This window comes from Rosa rugosa, chromosome 7 (assembly GCF_958449725.1).
Source record: "Rosa rugosa chromosome 7, drRosRugo1.1, whole genome shotgun sequence".
NCBI classification, from domain to species: Eukaryota; Viridiplantae; Streptophyta; class Magnoliopsida; order Rosales; family Rosaceae; genus Rosa; species Rosa rugosa.
This window is the reverse complement of record NC_084826.1, coordinates 19,544,625-19,568,382: the sequence shown is the minus strand read 5'-3', so window position 1 is coordinate 19,568,382 and position 23,758 is coordinate 19,544,625. Positions and strand designations below refer to the sequence as shown.

The following is a 23,758-nucleotide window of genomic DNA, read 5'->3' as shown; positions in this document are numbered from 1 at the left end:
TCTTATATGAAAAGAACGAATGTCCTCTTCTATCTTCGTACATGTTTTATTTATCGGTAGGGATGCTTCTTCTCGACAGATAAAGCTACTTACTAGAGTTCGGGTATTGAACAAACGGGTGGCAACTTATGCCATTTCTTTTGTCTAGAAATGTACCTCTTGTATAGTTATGGACCATCAAATCTCCATAAATTTAGAACTCTTCTCTTTAGGCATTTCTTTGGCTTCTATTGCAGTACTGACTATATTTTTCTTATCTAGAAATAAGATATTGCTCAAATATACTTCTCGTCAGCTGTATATACTCCTGTGATAGTTTCTGCGTTATGATGTTTACACCAGAGCATAGTTGGCCTTCATGATGTTTAGTGAAGACATGAATACATTTTGATTCCCTAATGCTACAGTGATATCAAATTTATTAGAAGTTCAATCAATCACTTGTGGAATAGAAGAGGTTGAGAATTTGCGTCAATTCTTCTTGAGCATATTCTTATTTTTATCAATTAGCTGGAGTCACAGTAAGGGCAGGGTTAGTTGAGCCTTATAACTCCTTCGTCAAGTGAAGAATAAAGAAGTCCCTAAATGTCTTTTGCTTTTGCTAGGACCCATTGAATTTTTTCCTCCATCTTTTTCCATGTAGAACTTGTTGTATTTATTTCAAACCTTTCTGATAAACCCTCGTCTGCGATATTTTTTTTGAAAGGATTTGATTTAATTAGATATCAAAGCCATGAATACAGGCCAGAGTCTAACATGCACTTACATAAGAATCCGGTGAAATCCGGAGAACCTATCTAAGCCAATACTAAACTCATTAGAGTCTAAAGGGACGCTCGCCGGAAAGCAAGCCTATAACGAGCAAAAACAACCTCGCTACTCTAAGGCAAAATCATTCATCTAGTCTAATTTGTCAGCACGCCATTGTGGTACAAATAACAACTAAAAACATCTTAGAACAACACATAGAGATTATCCTAACTCTACAAGGCTTGTAACCAGATGTCTAATAGTAGAGACCTAGAAAAATGCTAGCTCCTTCTCCTGAGAGTTGGAGCCAACACCCTTCTCGACCTCATCGGGAGCCAACAACCTCGGCAACAGGTTGGTCTTGCTCTTCTTAACCGAAGCAATTGCAACAAACTCAACCAGCCCAAGCTTGAGCGCGAAACCAGGCTCAAAGAACCAAGCCCAAATCTGAGCAGATGGAGAAGATCCCATCAGCCTAAGTTTAGGCCCAGGCCCACAAGCCCAAATCCATACCCGAGCAGACACACCAGCAACCCTCGCCTCCAGTTGCTTGGCCATAACCCGCCGCCGTCGCCGAGAAAACTGGGCAGAACCCCTAGGCCGCTCCATTGCCGCCGCCGTCGCCAATCTGTCCGGCGGCCGGCCTTGCCAGCATCCCATCAAGCACCGAAAACCTGCAAGTAATCTGCTGCCGATCGGTATCAGAACTGCTTGGTCTCCGACTGCAAAATCCAGTTGACAACCACCTACCCAAAAGCTGCGACAACCGATCGGAATCAAGGATCGAATTGCCTCAATTCCCGTCGCCAAAAAACGTGATCCCCGACCTCGAGAAGGCCAGCCAACCAGCCGCCGCCTCCGTTGATCAACCACCAAGCTGGTTAGCTCCGACCAAACCAGTCAACCACTGATCCCGAGATCGGAAGCAAGCCACCAGACCCGTCAAACCGTCTCCTACCTGTGAAACCCGTCAGGCTTGTCACCGACGCTGCACGCAGATGGCCGCCGACCCCGCCGCCTAGACTCGAAACCCTACGAGTTTCGCTTGAGAGACCTCGTCTGCGATATTGTTAAATCCTCTAGTGGTAGGATACATAGTTATTAATATTCTTTAAATGGAATAATACTTATATAATAATGAAAACTCCCCCAGTGGATCCATGGAATATTCACTAATAATATTGTTTAAATGGAATAATACTTTTATTAATAGTACTAATAATAATACTCTTTTCTACTGAAGCTTGTAATTTGTAATTGATACATTTTTAATAAAGGGCTGACATCTTCCTCTCAAAAATAATACTCTTTTCTACTGGCTCTATAACTCTATCATGGTAAAAATGTTTCCTTGTTGAATTTCTGCTAGTGGAGCTGAAGCAAATTCCATCAAAAGTACCTGTTGTCTTTTGTTTAAAGTACCCTTTTTTCTGCAATTTTTGTGTTCATGTTGATTAAGATATTTAGCTGCTCTTAGACCATCTCTAATGAATATGTCAAATTCACGTGGAGGTCTCTACTGGTAACAAAAGACATACCAAATTACTCCAACTCATATGTCTTATCCTACGTGTAAATGACCTATGGACTTGGGCTGTCAAATTTGACAGAGGCAAAGAAATTGTCATTTGTTGTAAAATGAACATAAAAATAATTTGAGAAAGAGAGAGAGTTTAGACGTAGAGAATGAGATGTGTGTGTATTCATCTCACTATGAGGGGGTTTATATAGGTGTACATAATGTATACAAAAAGGCAACGTTTAATAGCAACGTCAATTACTCCTATACACAATTCTATCAATCACTAATCTATAGTGAAAGGCACATATCACTTTACATCTATTTACATGATTTAGCCATAACTATTTACAACACTCCCCCTTGGATATTTCATGTCAATAGTGTTGCCTAGGCTGTGCGCTTCTAAGTTGCCTCGTTAAAAACCTTGCCAAGTAATAAAAACCCTGTGGGAAAAAACAACTTTGGTCGAAAGAGAAAAGGAGCACAACGTGCATGAATGTGGAGTAGTCATATCACAACAGAGATAGGTGAAGCCTTCTTATCAGCATCATACGTAGGTAGTATGTCTACGAGAGGGATGCAGTAGAGTTGCTACACCAAAACCTTGCCCGGTAAACCCTGTGGGAAAAACCCGTGGTCGAAGGGAAAACATGAGCAAATACATATATATGTTGAATCAAAGCATCTTCAGGATGTAGTACAAGTAGGGTGACCATGCTAAAGATGTGCCTCGTTAAAACCTTGCCAGGTAACAAAACCCAGTGGGACAAAATAACCCTGGACGAAGGACAAAAAGAGTACACGATGGTCAAGTGAGTATGCTTCAGGATACTCCCCCTGAAAATTACATGTTAGGTAATTCAGATAGTTTACGTAGACCAATACCTTGGACATGCTTCTGGAATGTCGACTTTGGTAGTGACTTGGAGAAGAGGTCTGCACGATTGTCTTTAGATCGAGTCTGCTTAACTTCAATCTTCTGATGCTTCTTGTTGTTGATTGAAGAAGAACTTCGGTGCAATATGTTTGGTGTTGTCTCATTTGATGAAACTCGTCTTTATCTGCTCTATGTAAGCAGCATTATCCTCGTAGATAATGGTCGATTCATCAGTGGTGGAAGGCAGTCCACATGTGTTTCAAACATGCTTTTGTGATGGCTCTCAACCATATACATTCACGTACTGCTTCGTGAAAGGCTAGAATCTCAGCATGATTCGAAGAGGTAGCAACAAGGGTCTGTTTAGTAGACCTCCAAGAAATTGCAGTATTTCCAATGGTAAAGACATAACCAGTTTGGGAACGCGCCTTGTGTGGGTCTGATAGATAGTCTATATCAGCATATCCAACAAGGCGATCATCATTCTGAGGATTAAGGGGGTTTGATCCATTCCTTGATGCATAGGTATAGAAGAAGCCCATATCTGCGGTACCTCTAAGGTAGCGAAAAATGTCCTTTATGCCATTCTAGTGGCAGCGCGTTGGCGCAGAGTTATATCTAGCTTAACAAGTTCATATCAAATGAGATGTCTTGTCTAGGGCATTGAGCCAAGTACAATAATGCGCCTATTGCACTTAGATATGGGACTTCTGACACCAATATCTCTTTGAGTCTTCGTTATCATCTGCAGGACGATACGGTTCTCTCTAGACTTAGGACGACCATGGGTGTGCTTGCTTTTATCCTCATTAAAACGTCTTAACATCTTCTGGATGTAATTTGGTTGATGGACCAAAATTTCATCTGCATTGTGCTCGGGCTCCAGGTCGAGACAATAATTTGTTCTCCCAAGGCCTTTCATCTCAAATTCTAACTTCAGGTGCTTTGCGGTTTCCTCAATCTCTTTAAGAGTATCAATCAAATTCATGTCATTGACATAAACCGCCACAATTCCAAACTAGGAACTTGTTTCCTTAATAAACACGCATGGACATAGTTTATTATTCACATATCCCATCCCGATCAAATATTCACTTAGACGGTCATACCACCTCCGTCTAGATTGTTTCAATCCATAAAGTGAACGCCTTAAAACTATAGAAGAGCGTGTTCCGTGGTCTAGAACTATTTACATCGGGTATATTAAGTCATTCAGGAACTTTTATGTATATCTATGTATCGTGATCCCCATAGAGATAAGTTGTGACCACATTCATAAAGCTGCATATTCAGTTTTTCAGAAACTACCAAACTGATAAGGTAGCGGAATGTTATGACGTCCATTATGGGAGAATGCGTCTCCTCGTAATCAACCATAGGGCGTTGAGAAAATTCTTGCGCCACTAGACGAGCCTTGTGTATCACAATCTTGTTTTTCTCATTACGCTTCCTTACAAATACCCATTTAAATTCTACGGGTTTAACATGGGGAGGTGTAGGAACAATAGGTCCAAACACCTTTCTCTTTGTCAAGCAATCTAATTTGACCTGGATTGCTTATTTCCTTTTTGACCAGTCGTCTCTTCGTTGATATTGATCAACAAAGTAAGGTTCGAGGTCATCGCATATTATAGTTTCGGTGGCCACCGCAAATACTAATATATCATCGATGATAATCTCAACCCGATTCCAAATCTCACTAAATTTACTGAGATTTCTCTATTCTCGGGAGTGGGTTCAAATGTTGGAGCGTCCCCCAACATGGTCTCTTCTAGGACGTACCCATAATTCGGATTTATCTCGTGAGATGAATCAGTTTGAGATTGAGATGTCAAGAGGATTCGTTTGTGCAAAGTTTACCCTCTTCTGGGGATAAGAATCCTTCGAACCTAATGGTCTACCTCGCTTCTGGGCAAGGACATATGACTGGATAGCCGCCATGGTCGTACCTCGTCCATCTGGGACGACACATCCTACATGGACTTCTATCCTTGCAGGCACATTTGCAGCAGATATATATGATCTCGTCACTTTAGCTAGATCAGAGAAAGTGTCTAGCATATTGTATTCTATACTCTATAGATCTAGAATTGTCCACACTTCACTATTTTTGTGCGGTTTGGGGATCAAGATGAGACATTGTGAGGACATTCCATGTTAATTCACGTTGTTCATCAGGAATGGTCATGTTCTTATCTCCCCCTAACGGTGGGAAGACTATCTCATCAAAGTGACAATCCGCAAATCTAGCGGTAAAGAGATCGCCTGTCAAGGGCTCTAAAGAGCACATAATGGATGGGACTCATAATCGACATGTATGCCCATCCTTTGTTGAGGACCCAATTTTGTACGTTGTGGCAGCACAGTTGGCACGAGGACTGCACACCCAAATACGTGTAAGTGCGAAACTTCAGGTTCGTACCCAGTCACTAGCTGTAACATGGAGTAAGGTTGGGTAGCAGTGGGCCTCAACGGGACCAACATAGCTGCATGCAAGATTGCATAACCCCATGCAGAAATTAGAAGCTTGGTGCGCATTACCAAGATTCTATCTGTGAGACCATCTTGGGTGTGAACATAGGGAACTAAATGTTTAGCATCAATCTCAAGGGATATGCAATAATCATCGAAAGACTTCGATGTAAACTCTCCGGTATTATCAAGTCTTATGAACTTTATGGGATAATCCGAGTGGTGAACCCTCAATTTCGTGATCTGGGTGAGAGTTTAGTAAAAACAGCGTTTTCTTGTGGACATTAGTATAACATGTGATCACTTTGTCGATATATCAACCAAATTCATTAATATTTAACTGGTTCGCATGGTGGTTGGATATGTCCACAAATTTTCCTTGCATTATGTGCAGAAAAATAGTGGTATGTGTACTAGTCTTTGCATATGATGGTCTAGTATTAAACATTCCTAAAGAGTAAGCTTGGCATAATGTGTCATTATACACAAGACCCTTATTCAGAAGTGATGCACCTGTGATGAATTGAGGATACGGTGCATCATACTTTGACCTGGGTGTCTCAAATGGTCATGCCATAGCAAGTAGTCGCTTGAATTATTTAGCTTCTAGCTAACAGATTTCACTCCAATGTACGCTTCTAGCCGCACACTCGGAGGTTATGCAAAGATATTCCACTCATTTTTCTCAATGGTTTCAACGTGGTAACCGTTGGTTCGAATATCCTTAACACTCAATAACGTTCTTCTGGAACGTGGAGATTATAAGGCCTCATTAATGGTAGCTAGGTGTTTGGACCCAAAATGAACATTTTGGCCTGACAAGGCACGTCTTGGAGAAATTGAGCCAATATCAGTGGCTCAAGCTATATATTGTCGACAAGTTCGAAATATATATTTAGAGGCTAAATAAAGTCTATTATGGAAGCATGGAAGCATGGAAGTATGACAAGTCAACTTTAGCATATTTTCCTACTTCGGCTAGGAAAAACCGAGCTAGACAAGGAAGGAGGGGTGGCAGACTAACCAAATGAAATCGAAATGTGCTGAAACTTTCCAGATCCATTCTAGACAGCCCAAGGATCATTTCTTATGAAGAGTGCCAGAGATTGTTTTGAGTGGAAGGCCTTCAAACAATCAGTCCAATTTTCTACAGAAGCAAAACTGGAAAACTGGACCTGTAAGAGGTCCAGCAGCGTTTCCGGCCCAACCACTATATGAAAAGCTCTGAAATTTTACCAGGGTGATCTACACTCATAGTGGAACATTTTTTATGAAGAAGTCGAAAGCTCATTCTGAAGTCTTGTTGGAGAAATAATTGAAGGAATAAAGGGGCAGAAACTGACCTAAAACCAGCTCAATATTCACATGTTCATGTTTCCTACCCACATGAAGAAAGCTAGATGCTTTTCTTCTTTTCCTTGGATATATTTTTCAAGACAATCTCTTTAATAGATCATCATCACTTCCATGTTTTTGCACCTTCATGCCTTGCTTTCATTTCATCATTTCTCTATCTTTTCCATATTTTACAAATCACTTTCATATTCCACTTTCATTATTTTTCTTCCACTCATCATTTCACTCTTCTTTTTCTTCCCTATATAAACACCTTCTCCTCTCATTCACAAAGACACATTCACAACACAACATCAAAACATCTCTAAGATGATCTAAGTTCTCTCTAGAGCAACCTCTCTAAGAGCAACTCCTCTTCCTCTCCTTCTCTTTCTCTTAGCGGTGATCACACTCCTAGTCCTAGTCTTCTCAGAAGCCGACCTTCAGTGCCACCAAACCCTCTGTCAACGTGCTTCGGTCCTAGTCTCCTCGGGAGTCGACGGTAGTGCCGCGACCACAACGGTTACAGAACCAGCCAAGCAAGGGTAACGCCCTAGCAACCCAGCCAAGCTAAAGTCACGCTTTAGCAAGATCTCAACATTTCCCGGTGATGTCGCTCTGCTCGATCTACAATATTGAGTATCGATTGTGTTAACAAGAAGCTCAGCAAAAGTCCTCGCCACGAGGCACAAAGAATCCCACGACGAGGTTGGTGCTCTCCTCGTCCACAATTGCTTGAAAGAAGTCAGGTCAAGGGACACCCCCGACGACCGCACCTGAACGGTGCTGGCATGCCCGCGCAAAAAAGAGACTGTTGACCAGCTGCAGCAAAATTGGAGCCAAACACTAGGTTCAGTACCATTGGACAACATACAGTGGGTTTTGCTATAACCCTCTATCAGGTTGGATTGGCCTGATACGATTGTCACAGAGGTATGAATAGACAATAAGTTTGAAAAATATCTTCGATCTAGGAGTATGGTGTGCGTAATAGCCCTTTTAACCAGACAACAAACTTTCCCACAGAATATGCCTATTTATTTATTTAATTCAATGGATCACATGTATAAATAAGTTTATTAAATTAAATATATTCGAACATAACCACATTTTCATAATCCAAAATAATTGAAAACATAAATCACCAAAATCTGAAGATGTTTCATTCATTAAGATGAAAATATGGCACAAGGGGCCAATTATGCCCATGTCTTCGAGTTCTAATTCTCGGTATGTTTAGTAACTGTTTGAACCTATATTTGGCAAGGCCTACGTAGCAGATAGGTGGGCCCGGCCCGCAAGGCCTAATGAAGGACCGCGGCTAATAAAGACCGCGGCCAATTAGCCGCGGCACATTAAAGATTTACAAAGTTGATTCTCAATTAGCCGCGGCACATTAAATGTTTATTGTCAAATTTATGACCGAAGATAACATGTGCAGAGAGCCATTATTAGATCGGAAGAGACCAAATGAATCACAAGGCGTAATGAATAACCGCGGCTAATTCAAAGAGATTGATTGTCAGGAGAGACGTTACCAAAGTTTGGGGCAATTAACTTGAATGAGCATCAGGAGGTGTTATTGTCAATCATCAGTTACAAGACCTGATTGATTGCTCATGAAAGAATCAATCATTGATAACGTAAAAAATATCACAAACATGAATACTGTTCTATTTGTAATCAATGCGGTCTTAGTTGTAAAGATTGGGATTGTTTCTTTTCCTTCATTCAGTAGTTTAGCTTCACTATAAAAAGGACCATAGGATTCATTGTTAGAGGTCCTTGACCAAACGCTCTACGCGATTACTCAAATTTTATCTCAATACATTTCAACAATTCAGCAACACTTATCAATATTTACGTGTTTATCTTATCACTTTCTTTACCGGTATTTATCTTTCCTGCACTTTACTTTGTTGCTCTTTACATTCAAACAGTTTATCTTCATGCACTTTCTTTACCTGCACTTTCGTTTATGCTATTTATTTGTTGTTATTTACTTTACGTCATTTACTTTATACAAAATCACAAAAAGAATTATCATCACTTCACTTTCACCTTAATCACCGAGTTACACAGCACGAAGACTGCGGCTAGTTAAGGCCGATCCGTGCTAAAGTCCTTGCATTCAAGGTAGAGAGAACCCCGCAGCCGAGATCGATCCTTCCTCGGCCCACAATCAACTGATCAGAAGTCAGATCGGCGCAAGATCTACAATCTAGAACAAAACCTCGCTTGGCCTACCGGCCTCGAGTTGGCACGCCCGCTCACACGTCACCACTCCAGAAGGACACGTGTAAGCCAAAGAAGCCCTCGGCCCGGTGACACGCGGCCGAGACGATTTTTGAGCGAACAGTAACGGCCTGAAAATCCATGATCTCTAGTGTGGATGGAAAATGACCCTTCAATAAAGTTGGTATTTCAAGTTCCGCGACCGGCGTAATACTCATCTACTGCTTCGGCTATCGCACAGCAGGTGCGGGACCAGCAGTTAATTCCTCCACATCGATAACAAAGATCATGCTGATTTTGGTAGCGGCGGGCCGAATCAGTGTTCCTTTCCACTTTGGCTTGTTAGGCAGGGGCACTATAACATGGGGCCATGTTTTGGGCCGGTTATATGGGCCATTTATGGGCCCACCTCTCTTTAATTGTCTCAAAAGATCAGACTTTTTGTCCCTTCCATGGTCACAATTTCTCCTTTCGAGATTAGGTTTGCGATGAGCAACATCAATTGCTTCAAGCAAAAGTGCTGCTTGGGTACCGATGGCCTTGGCTTGATCATTCCTCAACAGGAGGTTGTTGTTCATTTTAGTGAGCAACAAGATAGTGATAAATTCTAAGAATTAATAAAGTGCCTACCTTGTATTGTTTTTGGGCAAATGGGTTTGTTCAATATTTTGCTAATCATGTCTTGCTTCAGGCAAGAAAGCATGTCAACTTTAGATAATTTCTTCCAGAAACTTTCAATTGCTAAAATTTGATATTAAAGAACAATAATCGTGGTAAGTGCTTTTTGGAAAAATCCATGAGCAGCAAATGGGAACTTCGAGTTCTTAAGACATGGTATGACAAATCAGATTAAACATGTAAAATCTACTGGTTTTATCATGTGTGGTGAATTTATGAAGGAAATTTCAAGTTTCTTAAATGACATTATCAAAACTACAAGTTCGATTCATGTATGAACTACTGGTTCATCAGGTACCTGCATTTTCTACACATATATTCTAGTGCGAAAATTTAGACAAGTAACACAATAGTATTGAATAGAGCAAATTGAAATAATATCTCACAAATTGGATAAATGGAAAACACAAATCAATTGAGATATTAATTGCATGCTTGTAATATAACAGATTAATTATCACACAATTATATGAATAAATGCTTCAGGAAATTAATTACAAATATTAGATATGGTGAATCTATTTACAATATAAAATCATTTTTCCTTTTATTTTGATTCTGCTGGACCAAAGAAGGAGTGGGCTTGATAGTGAAGCCTATCGGGCTTAGTCTGTGGACTTGTGAACCAGGCTTTCATGCGTAAGTCAAATGGTGTGTGAGACCTGCTGGGCTGCTAGGTCCCACGGAGGGAGAGTGGGCCTGCTGGGCTCAAACTGGTCTGCCAAGGAATGAAATGCTATTAGTCGACCCTTTTGGTAACTCCAATTGAATACGACCAGGTAAGGAATGATGAGGTTTAGGTGGAGCGAGGCTCACTTAAGTACACAGCCTCATCTAAACCTTACCTAGACATCGCATCCAACTGGATTAGCCTAGTTGGAGAAGATTCATAACCATTGTCATGACAACACGTGGCGAGCTTCTATGCTAGCCTTGCAACTTGGGCCTGAGCTTCTGGCTCGGATTTGTTGTTATGACTTTTGGCTTGATTATTTGAGCTTCTGACTCAGCCACATTTAATATTCAAAATTATAACATAACCAAATTCAATATATGTTGTTAAATTGTATCGTAAATAAAGTAATGCAGCGGTTATGTACCTAAGGAAATGGGTTCAAATCCCATTAATGCTTCTGGCATTTCGTATAGGTAATAAATTGGGCAAATTCTTCTGGCATAATGTTTATGTAATAATCGTGTAATAATTTAGCCCATAATGCTTCTAGCATAAGAAATTATAATGGCAAATTCAAATTTGTGTAACCAAAAATTAAGCCCATAATTCGCGTAATACACAATATTAAAATGTAGCAATAAAGGATACATTGTGAAATTATTATGGTAATTGTTTTGGATAAATGTCAATCAAAACCAAAACATGAATTGAATCAACTGATCAATCACCAATTATATGGAGTTGAATCTGCTTCTGGCAGTATTAATATTAAGGGGAAATGATCATTTACCCAATTTCAGCTTAAAAATTGCCCACTTGCTCCACCAAGAGTTTAAAAACCCCATTTACCCAAAACACTCTAAGGGATTATTTCCCCTTTACCCAATTAATTCTTTTTTATTTCTTTTTATTTATTTTTGGGACTTTTTTGCCCTCTCCTTCTTTCTCACTTAGAGGGAGAAATCATCCTCCACCTTGCCGGACTTTGGTGACCAACGGCCGACCGCCGACTCCGGTGACCGGACTCCGGTGACTAGTGGCCGGCCTCGGACTCCGGTGACCGGTGACAGGAATCGCCGAGTAATCATATTATTGCCCCCCAATAATCATATGATTGCCTCCCAAAAATCATATTATTGCCTCCAATAATCATGTTATTGTCGTCCAGTGAATTATATGAACTCCCAAAACCAAAATGAATACACTACAGGCACAATCACTACACCAAAAATGTTATCAGACAACGGCAGAAAACCGTTGTGGGATTTGGAGACCCACCGTTGTAAGCGAGCCGTTGTCTGATGAAAAATCAGACAACGGTGGAACACAGTTGTGTGATAAACAGAAAGACAACATGTATGTGTTATAACTGTTGTGTGATAGCTCGGCAGATGGTTCGGCAGATGCCAAGCGCAGTTGGCAGCATTTGAGGCGCTGTCTTCAAACAACAGTGCCAGTTTTAAGCTGTTGTATGTTAAGCGTGTCAAACAACATTTTTTTATTTTGTCTGTTGTCTGATTGATTTTCAAACTTCAATTCTTGGACTATATCTGTTGTGTGATTAACTTTAGGACAACAAAGTTCAATTGCTTCTGTTGTCTGAGTATAAATTAGAAGACACTGATTTGTTAAAAACCGATGTGTGATATGAATGATTGCAATGTGTTTCTATCCCATTTTTGGCCATTCAGACAACGGGCAGTCATCTATATCTAATATGTTGTGCGATCATTTGAACATCTCATTCCTGAATTAGAGAGTACGCCATCAAATACAAACATTGCAAACCATCAAATGAGAAATCTAACCAATACTCCCCGCGTGATGCTGCGGGTTTGCATTGAAATTTTGTACGTAAAACAGTCATAATAATAAGCTAAGAAACATTAATTGAAAATGTTATAACTTTACATATTACAGAAGTGGTGTTTAAACCAGACTCATATTTTTACATAAGAAGTTAAGCTCTCGGAGGAGGAGAATTATGACCATGACCATCACTTAGTGCGTCTTTAACAGGGATTTTAAGATTCCAAGTTCCTGTTGAAGCTCCAACAAACTGTGAAATCCCTTTTAATAATTCATCAGTTGGAGTCATCTTTGTGGCTGTTTGAATGATCAGTATAGGGTTTAGGTCAGGAACCGGAACAAATTCAGCTCCATAGCTCACATCCCACCCAACTACAGAGTTCCCATATGATGGTGCACTTCTGCAATTTATTGACATCCAATTCAATAATGTAAGCTTTGATTCATCATCAGACATGCATGAGTGGGATTGTTTGGCAGTGCTTTTATAAAAGAGCCTTCTCTCACTAACATAATTTTTTTTATAAAGTGCAGGCGCTTCATGTAAATGCACCGTGAACATTTCTTAATGAAACAATCAATCATTTTATATATGAAAGCACTATAAGCTATTTCTTCCAACTTTCAAACCACTCCAAAAAGCTCTGAAGAGTATTTGAAAGCTTTTTTTACCATCACTAAAAGCCTGAAAGTATTGCCAAACAGGCCCCAAGTCGTGGACTATAAATTTTGTGCTCAGAATGCAAATAGATAGTATATATCAAATAATAATATAACAACAAAGAAGAAGCAATCTAACCTCATAAATTATAATTTCCAGAGTCTTCTTTGTCCCAAGTTTGATGGTTACTTCAGCGACCGGATCAGCAATGGTGAATTCTGGGTTGCACTCACAGTAATCCACACTCAAACCTCCATATTGTATAGGAACATGCTCAGCAGAAATGTACCTACAGCATCATGTGAAATTTTAACTTCAAATCAACCAACTCTATAAAAGGGGATATACTCTACAGAAACCCCTATTGATCAAATCATGCAATGTCAGATAGACAGAAACTATACTAACTTGAAAAGGATCTCTGCAGATTTGGCTGGGCTTGCAAAGACAAACTTGGTTTTGGTCCCCTGTGTCAAGAAGGGGCTTATCAATATGTAGAATGCAAAATACCAACCATGCATGGAGCAGTCTTCTCACCACATACACAACAGATCATGCAAAAGCAGTTATATTTCACAAAAGCAAGACTGAAACTAATCAAGACTGGAACTATTTCCTACTCCTTACAGATGAACAAGTACACAAAAGCATCGCATTTCAGAGATCTGATTTCACTACTAACCACCGAAAGCCATAAGTCGCGACCCTTAAGACCCAACAACAAAATCAGGAAGAAAAGAACGAATCCGATGTAAGTGACATTAACGAACTGAAGCTTCTAATAAGACTAACACAGTTCACAAATATAACAGGAATGTATATTCTCAAAAAGCTCTCAACATAGATAATTGCAAGACCACAAGCAGAACATAAAGATCAAATAAAGGGAAAGAAATAACAGGTTCTCTACTTCTCTTTTGTCTAAGTCAGAATGGTAAATTAAACTACTTTTCAAAGTATAATCAACAACCTGTCCCAAAATAGCTTTACAAGATGGTGCGTGCTAAACAATCAAAAATACTACAGCTAATCACTATTAATTCTAACTAGAACAAATAAACAACTTTATACCCAACTTTTCCTCAAACGTCAATTTAGAACAAGGACATCAAAGAAAAGAAAACAAACAACAATTGCATATATAACCAACCAAGAAGCAAACAAATTCTAAGAACTAAATTAATTAAAAGAAAAGCTTAGATTTCATCACACTAAAGGAAATACAATTTGCCAAAACTTGTTCTTTGACGAAGTAAAGAAAATCAACTCAAAAAAATAAGCAAATGGTTTGCTGAAATCAAATAAAAACTACTCCTCATCACCCAAATCGATAAACAGCTAATAACGTAATACCCAGACCAATTAACAAAACAATCAAATCAGTGAAGTACGACCAACATAGTAGACATAATGATCTTGCACAAAACAGCACCCACATTTGGACAACTTTCTCAGCAAAACAAACTGAATTAGACCTTGTTCTTAACATCGAGACATTTGTACATAAAAAAGGATCATAAGATACAACTCACCCTCTAATTTCTGCGAGATCACCAGTATATTCATAGCTAAGAGAGTAATAGAAGTAAAGCCTTGATGCCAGGACGTCAATAGTTCTGAAGTACATGTTCTTTAGTCATGAAGCCATGAAGAACAATCAGAAACATGATACCTGATAAACAGGTGAAAGAAGAGAAAGGAAGAAACTGTTGTAAAGAAATGGATAGATTGCTGTCTTTCTACCTTATGTACTGCTGAAACTTCCCCCTTGCATCAAATTCAGTTTTGTTCACTTAACCCTGCAAATCAACAATAAGTTTCTCTATATTAGAAGAATAACATGTTCCATGCACTGTAAGTTAAAGATTATGTCACAGGTAGAGAAAAAAAGAATAGAACAAAATGTAGAATAACAGATTCGAGTACTTAGAATGTATTTACCAGCACAGGACATTTCACCAGAGGGATTTATCAATGTTCTGCACAATAAAAAAAATCAGGTCCTGACACATACACAGGCATTAACATTATCTAGATAGAGTAATTTTCATACCCTAAAACATTATCAAGTCTTTTCCAATTATTTCCAGACATCTGGAAATATACCAAATTGAAACATTAGCACAAGGATTGCACATTGCTTTGAATACTTTAATCATCTAGTCCAATTTTCTGATACTCACCCTTGCAGAGCTGTAGGCCACCGGAGTAATGCAGTTACAACACCTGTTCACAAAGAATAGCTCAAAATTACAACAGCTTTAACAACAAGCCAACTCTTGGGCTAATAATCAACTAGATAAAGGCGATCCTTTTCCATACCTGAGATATTTCTTGAAAGTGGTACAGCAAGGGGGATTAAACCTTGCTTTGCTCCTGGAGAAATAATAGAATCACCTGTTTCATAGTAATGTATGTAAGAACTATGTATTAATCTACTGATGCAGAACATGGCAACATTAAAATAAGAACTATCTTTCTATTGCTTCCAAATTAGTAAACGGTAAACCACTTGCAATCTCTTTAACACCTTGCAAAATTGTGATATCCTTTCCCCCATGTTTGTTGAGAAAGAATTTATATGATGGAGGCAAACTCTCCTGCTTCAATATGTAAGCAGACCTGAAGAAATGAATTTTTATCCAATATCGTGACTTAGTAATCTGCTTTCACTATCAACAAGATGAATTCATAAAAACTTCAAAGGTCAAGATACCATAAGTTATTCCCACATACATAATGCTTGGCAGTATCTGTCCATTATTGCCCCAAGACAATTTAAAATATGACAACGAAAAAATAAAACACACACTGCATACACTGGCTACACCAGTACTAAATATGAACATTTCTACAACAAAGTATACTTACAGAATTTGCGAAGAGGAGAGACACATAAAGAAAATGTCACCGTGCTTCCAAGTGAGAGGTCTACAAACACGACCAAACCGTTTGCTTTTAATCCCACAACGCGTGGCCAACACGGCAGCACGCATAAGTATGTATACAGCCAAGCTCGTATGCTGCGTGTTATGCCCGGTAAGAAGCATAGACGGTCTTGCTATAAGCCCTGCTAACAAAGCCCTCCACTTAGCTGTCCTGAACTAGAGTAACACCGGAACATAATCAATTAAACCAGAGCAAACAGCTATCTCAAATCTCAATCAAACAGACCATGCGAAGCTGAATATAAAAGAACAAGGAACATGCCTACGGTGGCCTCCCAAAGAAGCAATAATCTCATCCACTGAAACAAATGTGCCTGCAAAAGTCCCAAGAAACAGACCATATCTCAAGGTCTCCTTCAAAACAGTAACAATTGCTTCATTATTCGTAATCGCACCCTCAGTCCTGAACAGATACACATCAAACACTTAAATTATAACCAATAAACACATTAACAAGTTTGAATTGTTCAAATATTCGATATAATTAGCACATTAATCACTTCAATTATGACATAATTAGGTTTGAATTACTGAAATATTAACTTTTTACCTGAGAGAGGCTAAGAGCTTTCTCTTTCTGAGTCTAGCTAGGATGGAGAAGACGGCAAGGCCGCCTTTGAGGCCGACGCCGATGGTGAAACCCTTAATCGAAGCAGTCCACAACCCGCCGTAGCTTCTCGGAATCGCTCGACGGCACAGGAACGTATTTGAGCGAAGAGGAATAGCAAAACGACGACGGAGAGGGATCAGATTTCCTGTAATGTGCGCACACCAGATCTTCGGCGTGATCACCGTTGGAGCCGCCATTCTCGCCTGCGCAGCAGGTGCAGACGTCGCCGTCCGGCGACATGGGAGGGCGAGTGGATTAGGTTTTTGCGGGAATGGGGTGGCGCGTGGAGACGAAAGAGGGATTCAAAGGAGATTGAGAGGTGGATGATCGTCGATTAGGAGGTCGTGCTTTAGCCAAACGACGGCGGCGCCGGTTTTCGCTCCGCTGTTAGTTGAAATTTGAACTCGGAAACGGCACCATTTCGGCGAGTAAAGGTGGGTTCTTGGGGAGAAGGAAAGCGAGGGAGAGTGATGGAGAGTGAAGAGTGAAGCCATTACTGTCCAGATTGAGAGAAGGATTGTTCCCCTTCTTTCAATCTTCTTCTAAGATCTGAGATCTGTTAGAGAGAGAGAGAGATCTGTGCCAAAGCGCGATGTTTAAGAGAAGTCGAGGTTTTTGGGAAGGGACTGTGAAGTGTGAAGAAAGTGACGGAGAAGTCTTTGATGGAAACGATTCAAAGAAAAACCCTTATTTTGTCTAAGTGGGAGTGAGAGGAGACAAATAGCTATGGTGTTTTCATGAGAGGCCCATGGTGTTTTCATGATGTTTAGAAGAGAGCTGCTCGACGAGTTCAGGAAACGGCTGTTTTTGACAAAGTGTTGACGGGGAGACAGCAAATCCAATAAACGTACCTAGCTATCCATTTAAGTTATCAAAGGCGGGCTTTTAATTTTTGCTTTATGAATCAGACAACACAAAGATGAAGTTTTGTTGTCTGATTTTGAACAAATCAAACCTCAGCTAAGGTTTCAAAGAGGGAAAAGTTCCCGCTATAATATGCAACCAAAGTAACATGCTAGGCAATGCTCATTCACACAACGGAAACAACTCATTTGGTTGTGGGATCATCAATCTGGTGCTATATTTCAATCAAAAGTTGGAGGTTTTTGGGGGGCTTCAGTGCCATTTTGGGCCAAATAAAGGCACATCCAAATATTTCCCACTTTATCACACAACAAAAGGTAAAAAACCGTTGTATCATGTTTTGCATGCTACTCTCACACAACAGATACAACTATACTGTTGTACTATGTAGTACCAATTTGGAGCCAAATTTGAGTCGATCTAGGAGGGAAATCTGCCGCTATTTTTTTTATGATTCACACAACAGATTATTCTTGTAACCGTTGTGCAATGACCTTCTAAACAAAAACTTCAGAATTTTAACCACCTTATACAACGGAAGTTTAGTAAACATGTTGTGTGATTCACTTTTCTTCATCACACAACACTTTTTTTTTTTCGTTGTGCAAAAAGTGTTGTGTGTTAACGTTTTTGGTGTAGTGAATTGATCAATTTATAATCATATTATTGGTTCCCAATAATCATATTAGTGTCTCCCAATAATCATATTATTGCCCCCCAATACAAAGTCCAATGTCTCTACTGCCTCCCAATAGACCACCAAAAATGCACCATTTTGTATGATTCACTGATAATTTGACTTTAATACATAGATTACAACAGGTAACTTATCAAAACACCACACTATAGTGATCCATGTCCCTCGTATCAAAGTCTACTGGGGGCCAATAATGTGTCTACTGCCCCCTAGTAGACCATCAAACAAACCCCACAGTTACATTGCAATCTCAGGATACCAGGGGAAAAAAAAAAAGTGCTCTGGGCACCCACGTCTAAAGCTGATCGTGATTTCTCGCCGGTGCTAGTGTAAGAGAGAGATAGGTGATTGTGCTTGGTTGTATTTGAACTCGTTTGTGTACGAGAGAAGCATGGGGTTGATATCGTCAGTGTCGGGGCGAGAGACGGAGATGATGGTGGTGGTGGGCAACTCCTCCAAAATCCTCGGGGACTGGAACAACGGTTGCCGGAACGATAGAGGCCTAAACCCTCAAAACCCCAGAACCGAAACACCCAGAATTCCAAACCCCAAAATCGAAACACCACCCAGAACTTCAAACCCAATGAAAGGCCCAATCTTTCGAAACCCCCTTTTCCTTCACTCCCTGATGTCACCAGGAACAGTGAAAAAGCAAAGACCTTTGAGAATCTTCCGAAGCTGCCGTTGATTTCAGCCACCAACATTGGAGTTTGGTACGAAGAAGCTGAAGAGTTGGAAGGCAAAGTGGTCGGGAAGATGAAGAAAGCCGAGGCAAGGAGTGACAAGGAGTGGCGATGGTCGGGATCGCCGATCAATGGAACGGCGACGAGGACGTTGGAGTGGCTGGATCGCCGATCAATCGAACGGCGACGAGAACGTTGGATCGCCGACTGGAGCTTCATCGTCGTCTTCAGGTTTGGACTGCATCTCCGGCGCGGCGATCAGAGAGAGAGATAGACCGGAGGTGGAGATCATGGGGAGGAGAGAGAGAGAGAGTGGAGGTGGAGGTGGAGATCGGGGGGGAGGAGAGAGGGAGTTTGGGAAGGGGAGAGAGACTGATAGGAGATGGATGGGTTTTAATTTAATTAACAGGGGCTAAAATGTCAATAGATGTAAGATTGGTTAAATGAGGTTAAAAAACTCTTGCTGGAGTAAGTGGGCAATTGGTAGTCTAAAATTGGGTAAGTGGTCACGGCCCCTAATATTAAATGGTGTTGATAAATTTTAGCTTGTCATAGTGGTACAGCGGACAACATGTTGGGTTGGTTCCTATTTTGGCTGGGTTTGAATCCCAGCAACTGCACAATCTGTTTTTGTTGCAATCCATAATTTTTTTTCTCTTTTCTTTTCCAATCAAACAATCCAAAGCCAAACAATTCAAGACACATGAATGAATATATACAAATATATATACCAAATATTAGGGTTCATGCATCATGGTGATTTTTCATATTCAATCAATAGGCTCAATAAGCATGAATATAAAATTAGATTTTGGAAAGAAAAATACTTAATGAAGAACAGTCGAATCTTCAGTTTATATGTGCAGAACTGAGAAGGTTGTCTTCTCAGCCAATCCAATAACTCAGGAGTTATTCGCCTCTTCTCTTGATTGAATGATGAACCACCTCTTCTCCGCAACTTGCAATTTGAATCCTAGAGCTTGTCGTGCTGATAACGTGTTGTAAAATGAACATAAAATAATTTGAGAAAGAGAGAGAGTTTAGACGTAGAGAATGGGATGTGTGTATATTCATCTCACTATGAGGGGGTTTATATAGGTGTACATGATGTATACAAAAAGGCAACGTTTAATAGCAACGTCAATTACTCCTATACACAATTCTATCAATCACTAATCTATAGTGAAAGACACATATCACTCTACATCTATTTACATGATTTAGCCATAACTATTTACAACATCATTTTGTTTTTTTATTGTTTCTCTCTCCTTCTCCCTCTCTCCCTCTCTTCTTCTCTTCACTCTCTTTCTTCCGGATAAAATATTTGTAAATAAAATAAGTTTAAAAAGAAATAAAATATTGATATTATTTGACATATCTATTGGAGAAGAAATTGAACAAAAATGACATTGCTACATCATCCTTCAAATTCAATTTTGACACACTTCAATTGACTATACCATTGGAGATGCTCTTATAGTTTAAATTACGGTGGTCGGTCAAATCACTGTTTCATTTATTTTACCTACTTGAACCTCAATCACTGATGAAGTATTATAAGGTCTAGAATTAATGTGTTCTTTTCAGGTTCCTGTGAAATAGAGGAAAATATTTTGAAAGGACATATCGATCTCCCAATTGGAAAACATGTCACTGGCTATGTGTACAAGGTGGATGCTGAATGGGTCTGGTTAACAATATCTCGAAATGTTAGGGCTCAGCTTTTCATTCTTGACAGCGCTTTTGAGCCTAGTGGACTTCGAGAGTTTCAGAAATGCTTTCATGTGGGAAATGCTGTATCTGGTCATGTTTTAAGTGTTAGCAAGGAGAAAAAGCTATTACGGCTGGTTTCATATCCTTTTACTCCCGTCTCTGATAAAGCTGTTGATAATGAGGTGTCAAAGACGGATGCAGATGTTAGCATGTTGAATGCAACTGCTCATATTCGCGAGGGATGCGTTGTAGGTGGGAGAATTATTAAAAAACTTCCAGGTGTTGGTGGATTGACTGTGCAAATTGGTCCCCATATGTATGGCGGGGTTCATTATAGTGAGCTTTCTGAATCATGGGTGTCCAACCCATTGTCTGGATATGAAGAAGGTCAATTTGTCAAATGCAAGGTCGTTGAATGTAGTCGCTCTGGACAGGGAACTTTTGAGTTGTCATTACGGTCTTATTTAATTGGCACACTTTGTCAGGATTCCAATGAACCTGACATTAATGACAAGTAAGTCATGGCCATCCAGATATTCTCGTCTAAAACGCAAGTTTAGAATAGCCGATTCTATTAAGAATAATAAGAAGACTGGCGATGATGGCTAAACTTTTGGTTGAGAGGCGGGCTACTCCCCGAAAATGCTCGTTCCTGTGTCGTTGGGGCTTACATTTTGTTATGTCAGAAGAGAAAAGCAATTCAAAGGTTGTACGTGAACGGAGTGAAGCTGCTCGAACCTTAGTGAGAGGCTCCAAAGGATAAGTGAAGAAACGAAGTGAAGGTTGCGAAGCAAAGGCACGTACTGAGCGTGGCGATCGAGGTGAGGCTATGAAGTAGGCAGTGAAGAGAGAAAGGTTCTTTTTTAGTCTTTCCACTCATAGGCTCATGCAACTTATTGACATGCTGGCGTCAGCTGCACGGCGAGATCTTCTATAAGACTCGAGATCGGGATGAGAAAGAGAGCGATTTATGTGTTTATGACATGTGCTTGTTTGTTAGTATATAGATTGCTCTGGCCTCAATTTGGGATACCTTTTACATCTTTCTTATATTAACAAAGATACATTCACCTTGGATTCTGCTATTATATTAATACGGATCCAGCTCCTCTGCAGTGCAGAGGATGTGCAGTTATGTAAATTTACTAAAATATGGAGCTTCCAAGTGATCTAATGTCTAAAACATAGCCACATCAGCTCATATCATTGGGTCTTTTTCTTCTCAACTTTCCTAACGCTGCCGTTAACTCCTTGAAGACGAAAAACAAAAAAAATTTGAACGAACGAAGAACTGACGAACTGGGATTTTCTCAGATGCAGTTGCAGTAGAGAACAAAGAACACAAATGCTAATGATCACCCTTAATCCCTTAAATCATTTCATGAAATAGGACCTAATATAAAATTATAAATTATGGCAACCGCCTTAATTCTCATGCCATTTCAAAACAGAGGTTGTTCATTACCATCTTCATTTTCCCAAATCCACGAACAAATATGGGTAACAGACTAACAACAGCTTTAAACCAATAAGCTTCAGGTATATTTCAATGGCAAACCCCTCTAATATCTTTGGAGAGTTTTCATCTCAACCTTCAGGTCTTTTTCACATGCTAATACTTTGATTCCGAAAGGCAGAGGAGGAAAAAGAAAGGAGAAGGAGAAAAAAGACGATAGAGGGGAATTCAGTTCGGATTTTAGGGTTTTTTTTTTTTTCCTCCTTGTGGAGTTGTGGTATTTTAACGATGTTAAGATTCATTTGAGAAGAAGAAAAGTCCAAAAAACAATGTTAGCTTATGTGGCACAATTTAATTCATTGGATTAGAAGGAGAATTAGGATTTTATGAAATTTAGGTAAATTAACTTTAGAGGATCCAAATATGGTCATACCGAACGGCCGGAAAAGATTGACGATCTGAAACCTAATATGGTCATACCGGTTGTAGAAATTTCTTAGCTGTTCCTAACCTTTGCTTGCAAATTGTTTTCTAACTTATTATACATGCAGTCTTATGTGGATTAATTTTCTGAATCTGATAGGGTTTGTTTCATCAAAAGGATGTTTTATTTTGCTTTCACGGAAGCTTGATGCCAAAATTCTCGTCTCCGATTTATCCGATGGATACGTTGATGATCCTGAAAAGGAATTCCCGGTTGGAATTTTATCAAGCTGGTGCAAAATAGGTGTACTTATTGGTAAAAAATTAAATCCAGTGGTGAACTCTTACTAAGAATCTCAAGTGCAGGGTGTCATCTATGGAGCCTTTATCAAAGAGAGTTGAAGTTACCTTGAAGTCATTGAGTGCAAGCAGTTTGCCACAATCTGCAAGGAATAATTTGGATAGCTTGCATGTCGGATATTATTTCTGGCAGGGTAAAACGAGTCGAGTCATATGGATTATTCATCACAATTGACAATACAAACGTGGTAAGGATGAGTAGCATCAAGCAAAGTTCATTTCATTTCTAACATCTAGTCATATGTTGTATTTATACATGAGGCACTGCTTTTAATCTCCTGTAGAACACTGAATTTGTAATGACATATACTTCTCATAGGATTGTATAATCATATCTTCTGTTTGCACTTTTGTTAAAATGTTTTTTGTTCTCTTTTTTGTTTTTAGGTTGGATTATGCCACGTGTCAGAGCTTTCAGAAGATAAAATGGACAATTTTGAAACTAAATACAGAACAGGAGAGTGGGTGTCAGCAAAAGTATTGAAGGTACATTTCTTGTCTGTTAAGTATGGCTGTAAATTATTCCTTTGAGAGAATTATCTGTACTATGTGAAAACTGCATGCAAGGTTTCCATTAGAATAGTTTGTGCGACTTTTTTTTACGTGGTATACTGGTATATATATATGCATTTCATGATAAGTTAATTCACCTTCCTTTATCTGGCGGACAAGGAAGGCACCGAGTTTCTCTCGGAATGAAGGATTTGTATATTATGGATAGCGATCAAACACCTCCAAAACAAGATCTTGATGAACCTATCAGACAGACTGATTTGGTGGATGATTCTAAGTCAGTAATGTGTCCTGTTGGCAGTTTCCTTGGGGACCAAAACACGGACATTGAACATGAAAATGCAGAGTTCCAGTTTCTTGCACAAGCAAAATCAAGAGCTTTAGTTCCTCCACTTGAAGTCACTCTTCATGATGTAGACCAAGGCGATGATACTGTTAGCCAGGATCAAGAGCTTCCTGATGCCGAGGACACT

General features: G+C 39.6%; 1 protein-coding gene across 2 annotated transcripts; it reads right to left on the bottom strand.

Annotated features, from left to right (window-relative positions):
* Window positions 1–12,679: 12,679 nt before the first annotated feature.
* On the bottom strand, window positions 12,680–17,394 carry LOC133722093 (uncharacterized). Of its 2 annotated transcripts, XM_062148911.1 has the most exons (10): window positions 16,514–17,394; window positions 15,887–16,366; window positions 15,546–15,637; window positions 15,338–15,412; window positions 15,199–15,241; window positions 14,957–14,994; window positions 14,759–14,814; window positions 13,424–13,482; window positions 13,154–13,304; window positions 12,680–12,755 (listed from the first exon to the last, which is right to left on the bottom strand). In XM_062148911.1, exons 2-7 carry the CDS (start codon window positions 16,063–16,065, stop codon window positions 14,795–14,797), a joined length of 447 nt encoding a protein of 148 aa, XP_062004895.1. In that variant the 5' UTR covers window positions 16,066–16,366; window positions 16,514–17,394; the 3' UTR covers window positions 12,680–12,755; window positions 13,154–13,304; window positions 13,424–13,482; window positions 14,759–14,794. The 2 variants fall into 2 exon arrangements, with proteins under 2 accessions (XP_062004895.1, XP_062004896.1); XM_062148912.1 differs by lacking the exons at window positions 12,680–12,755; window positions 13,154–13,304; window positions 13,424–13,482 and adding an exon at window positions 15,069–15,109 and having other exon boundaries at window positions 14,753–14,814.
* Between the last annotated feature and the right edge of the window lie 6,364 nt (window positions 17,395–23,758).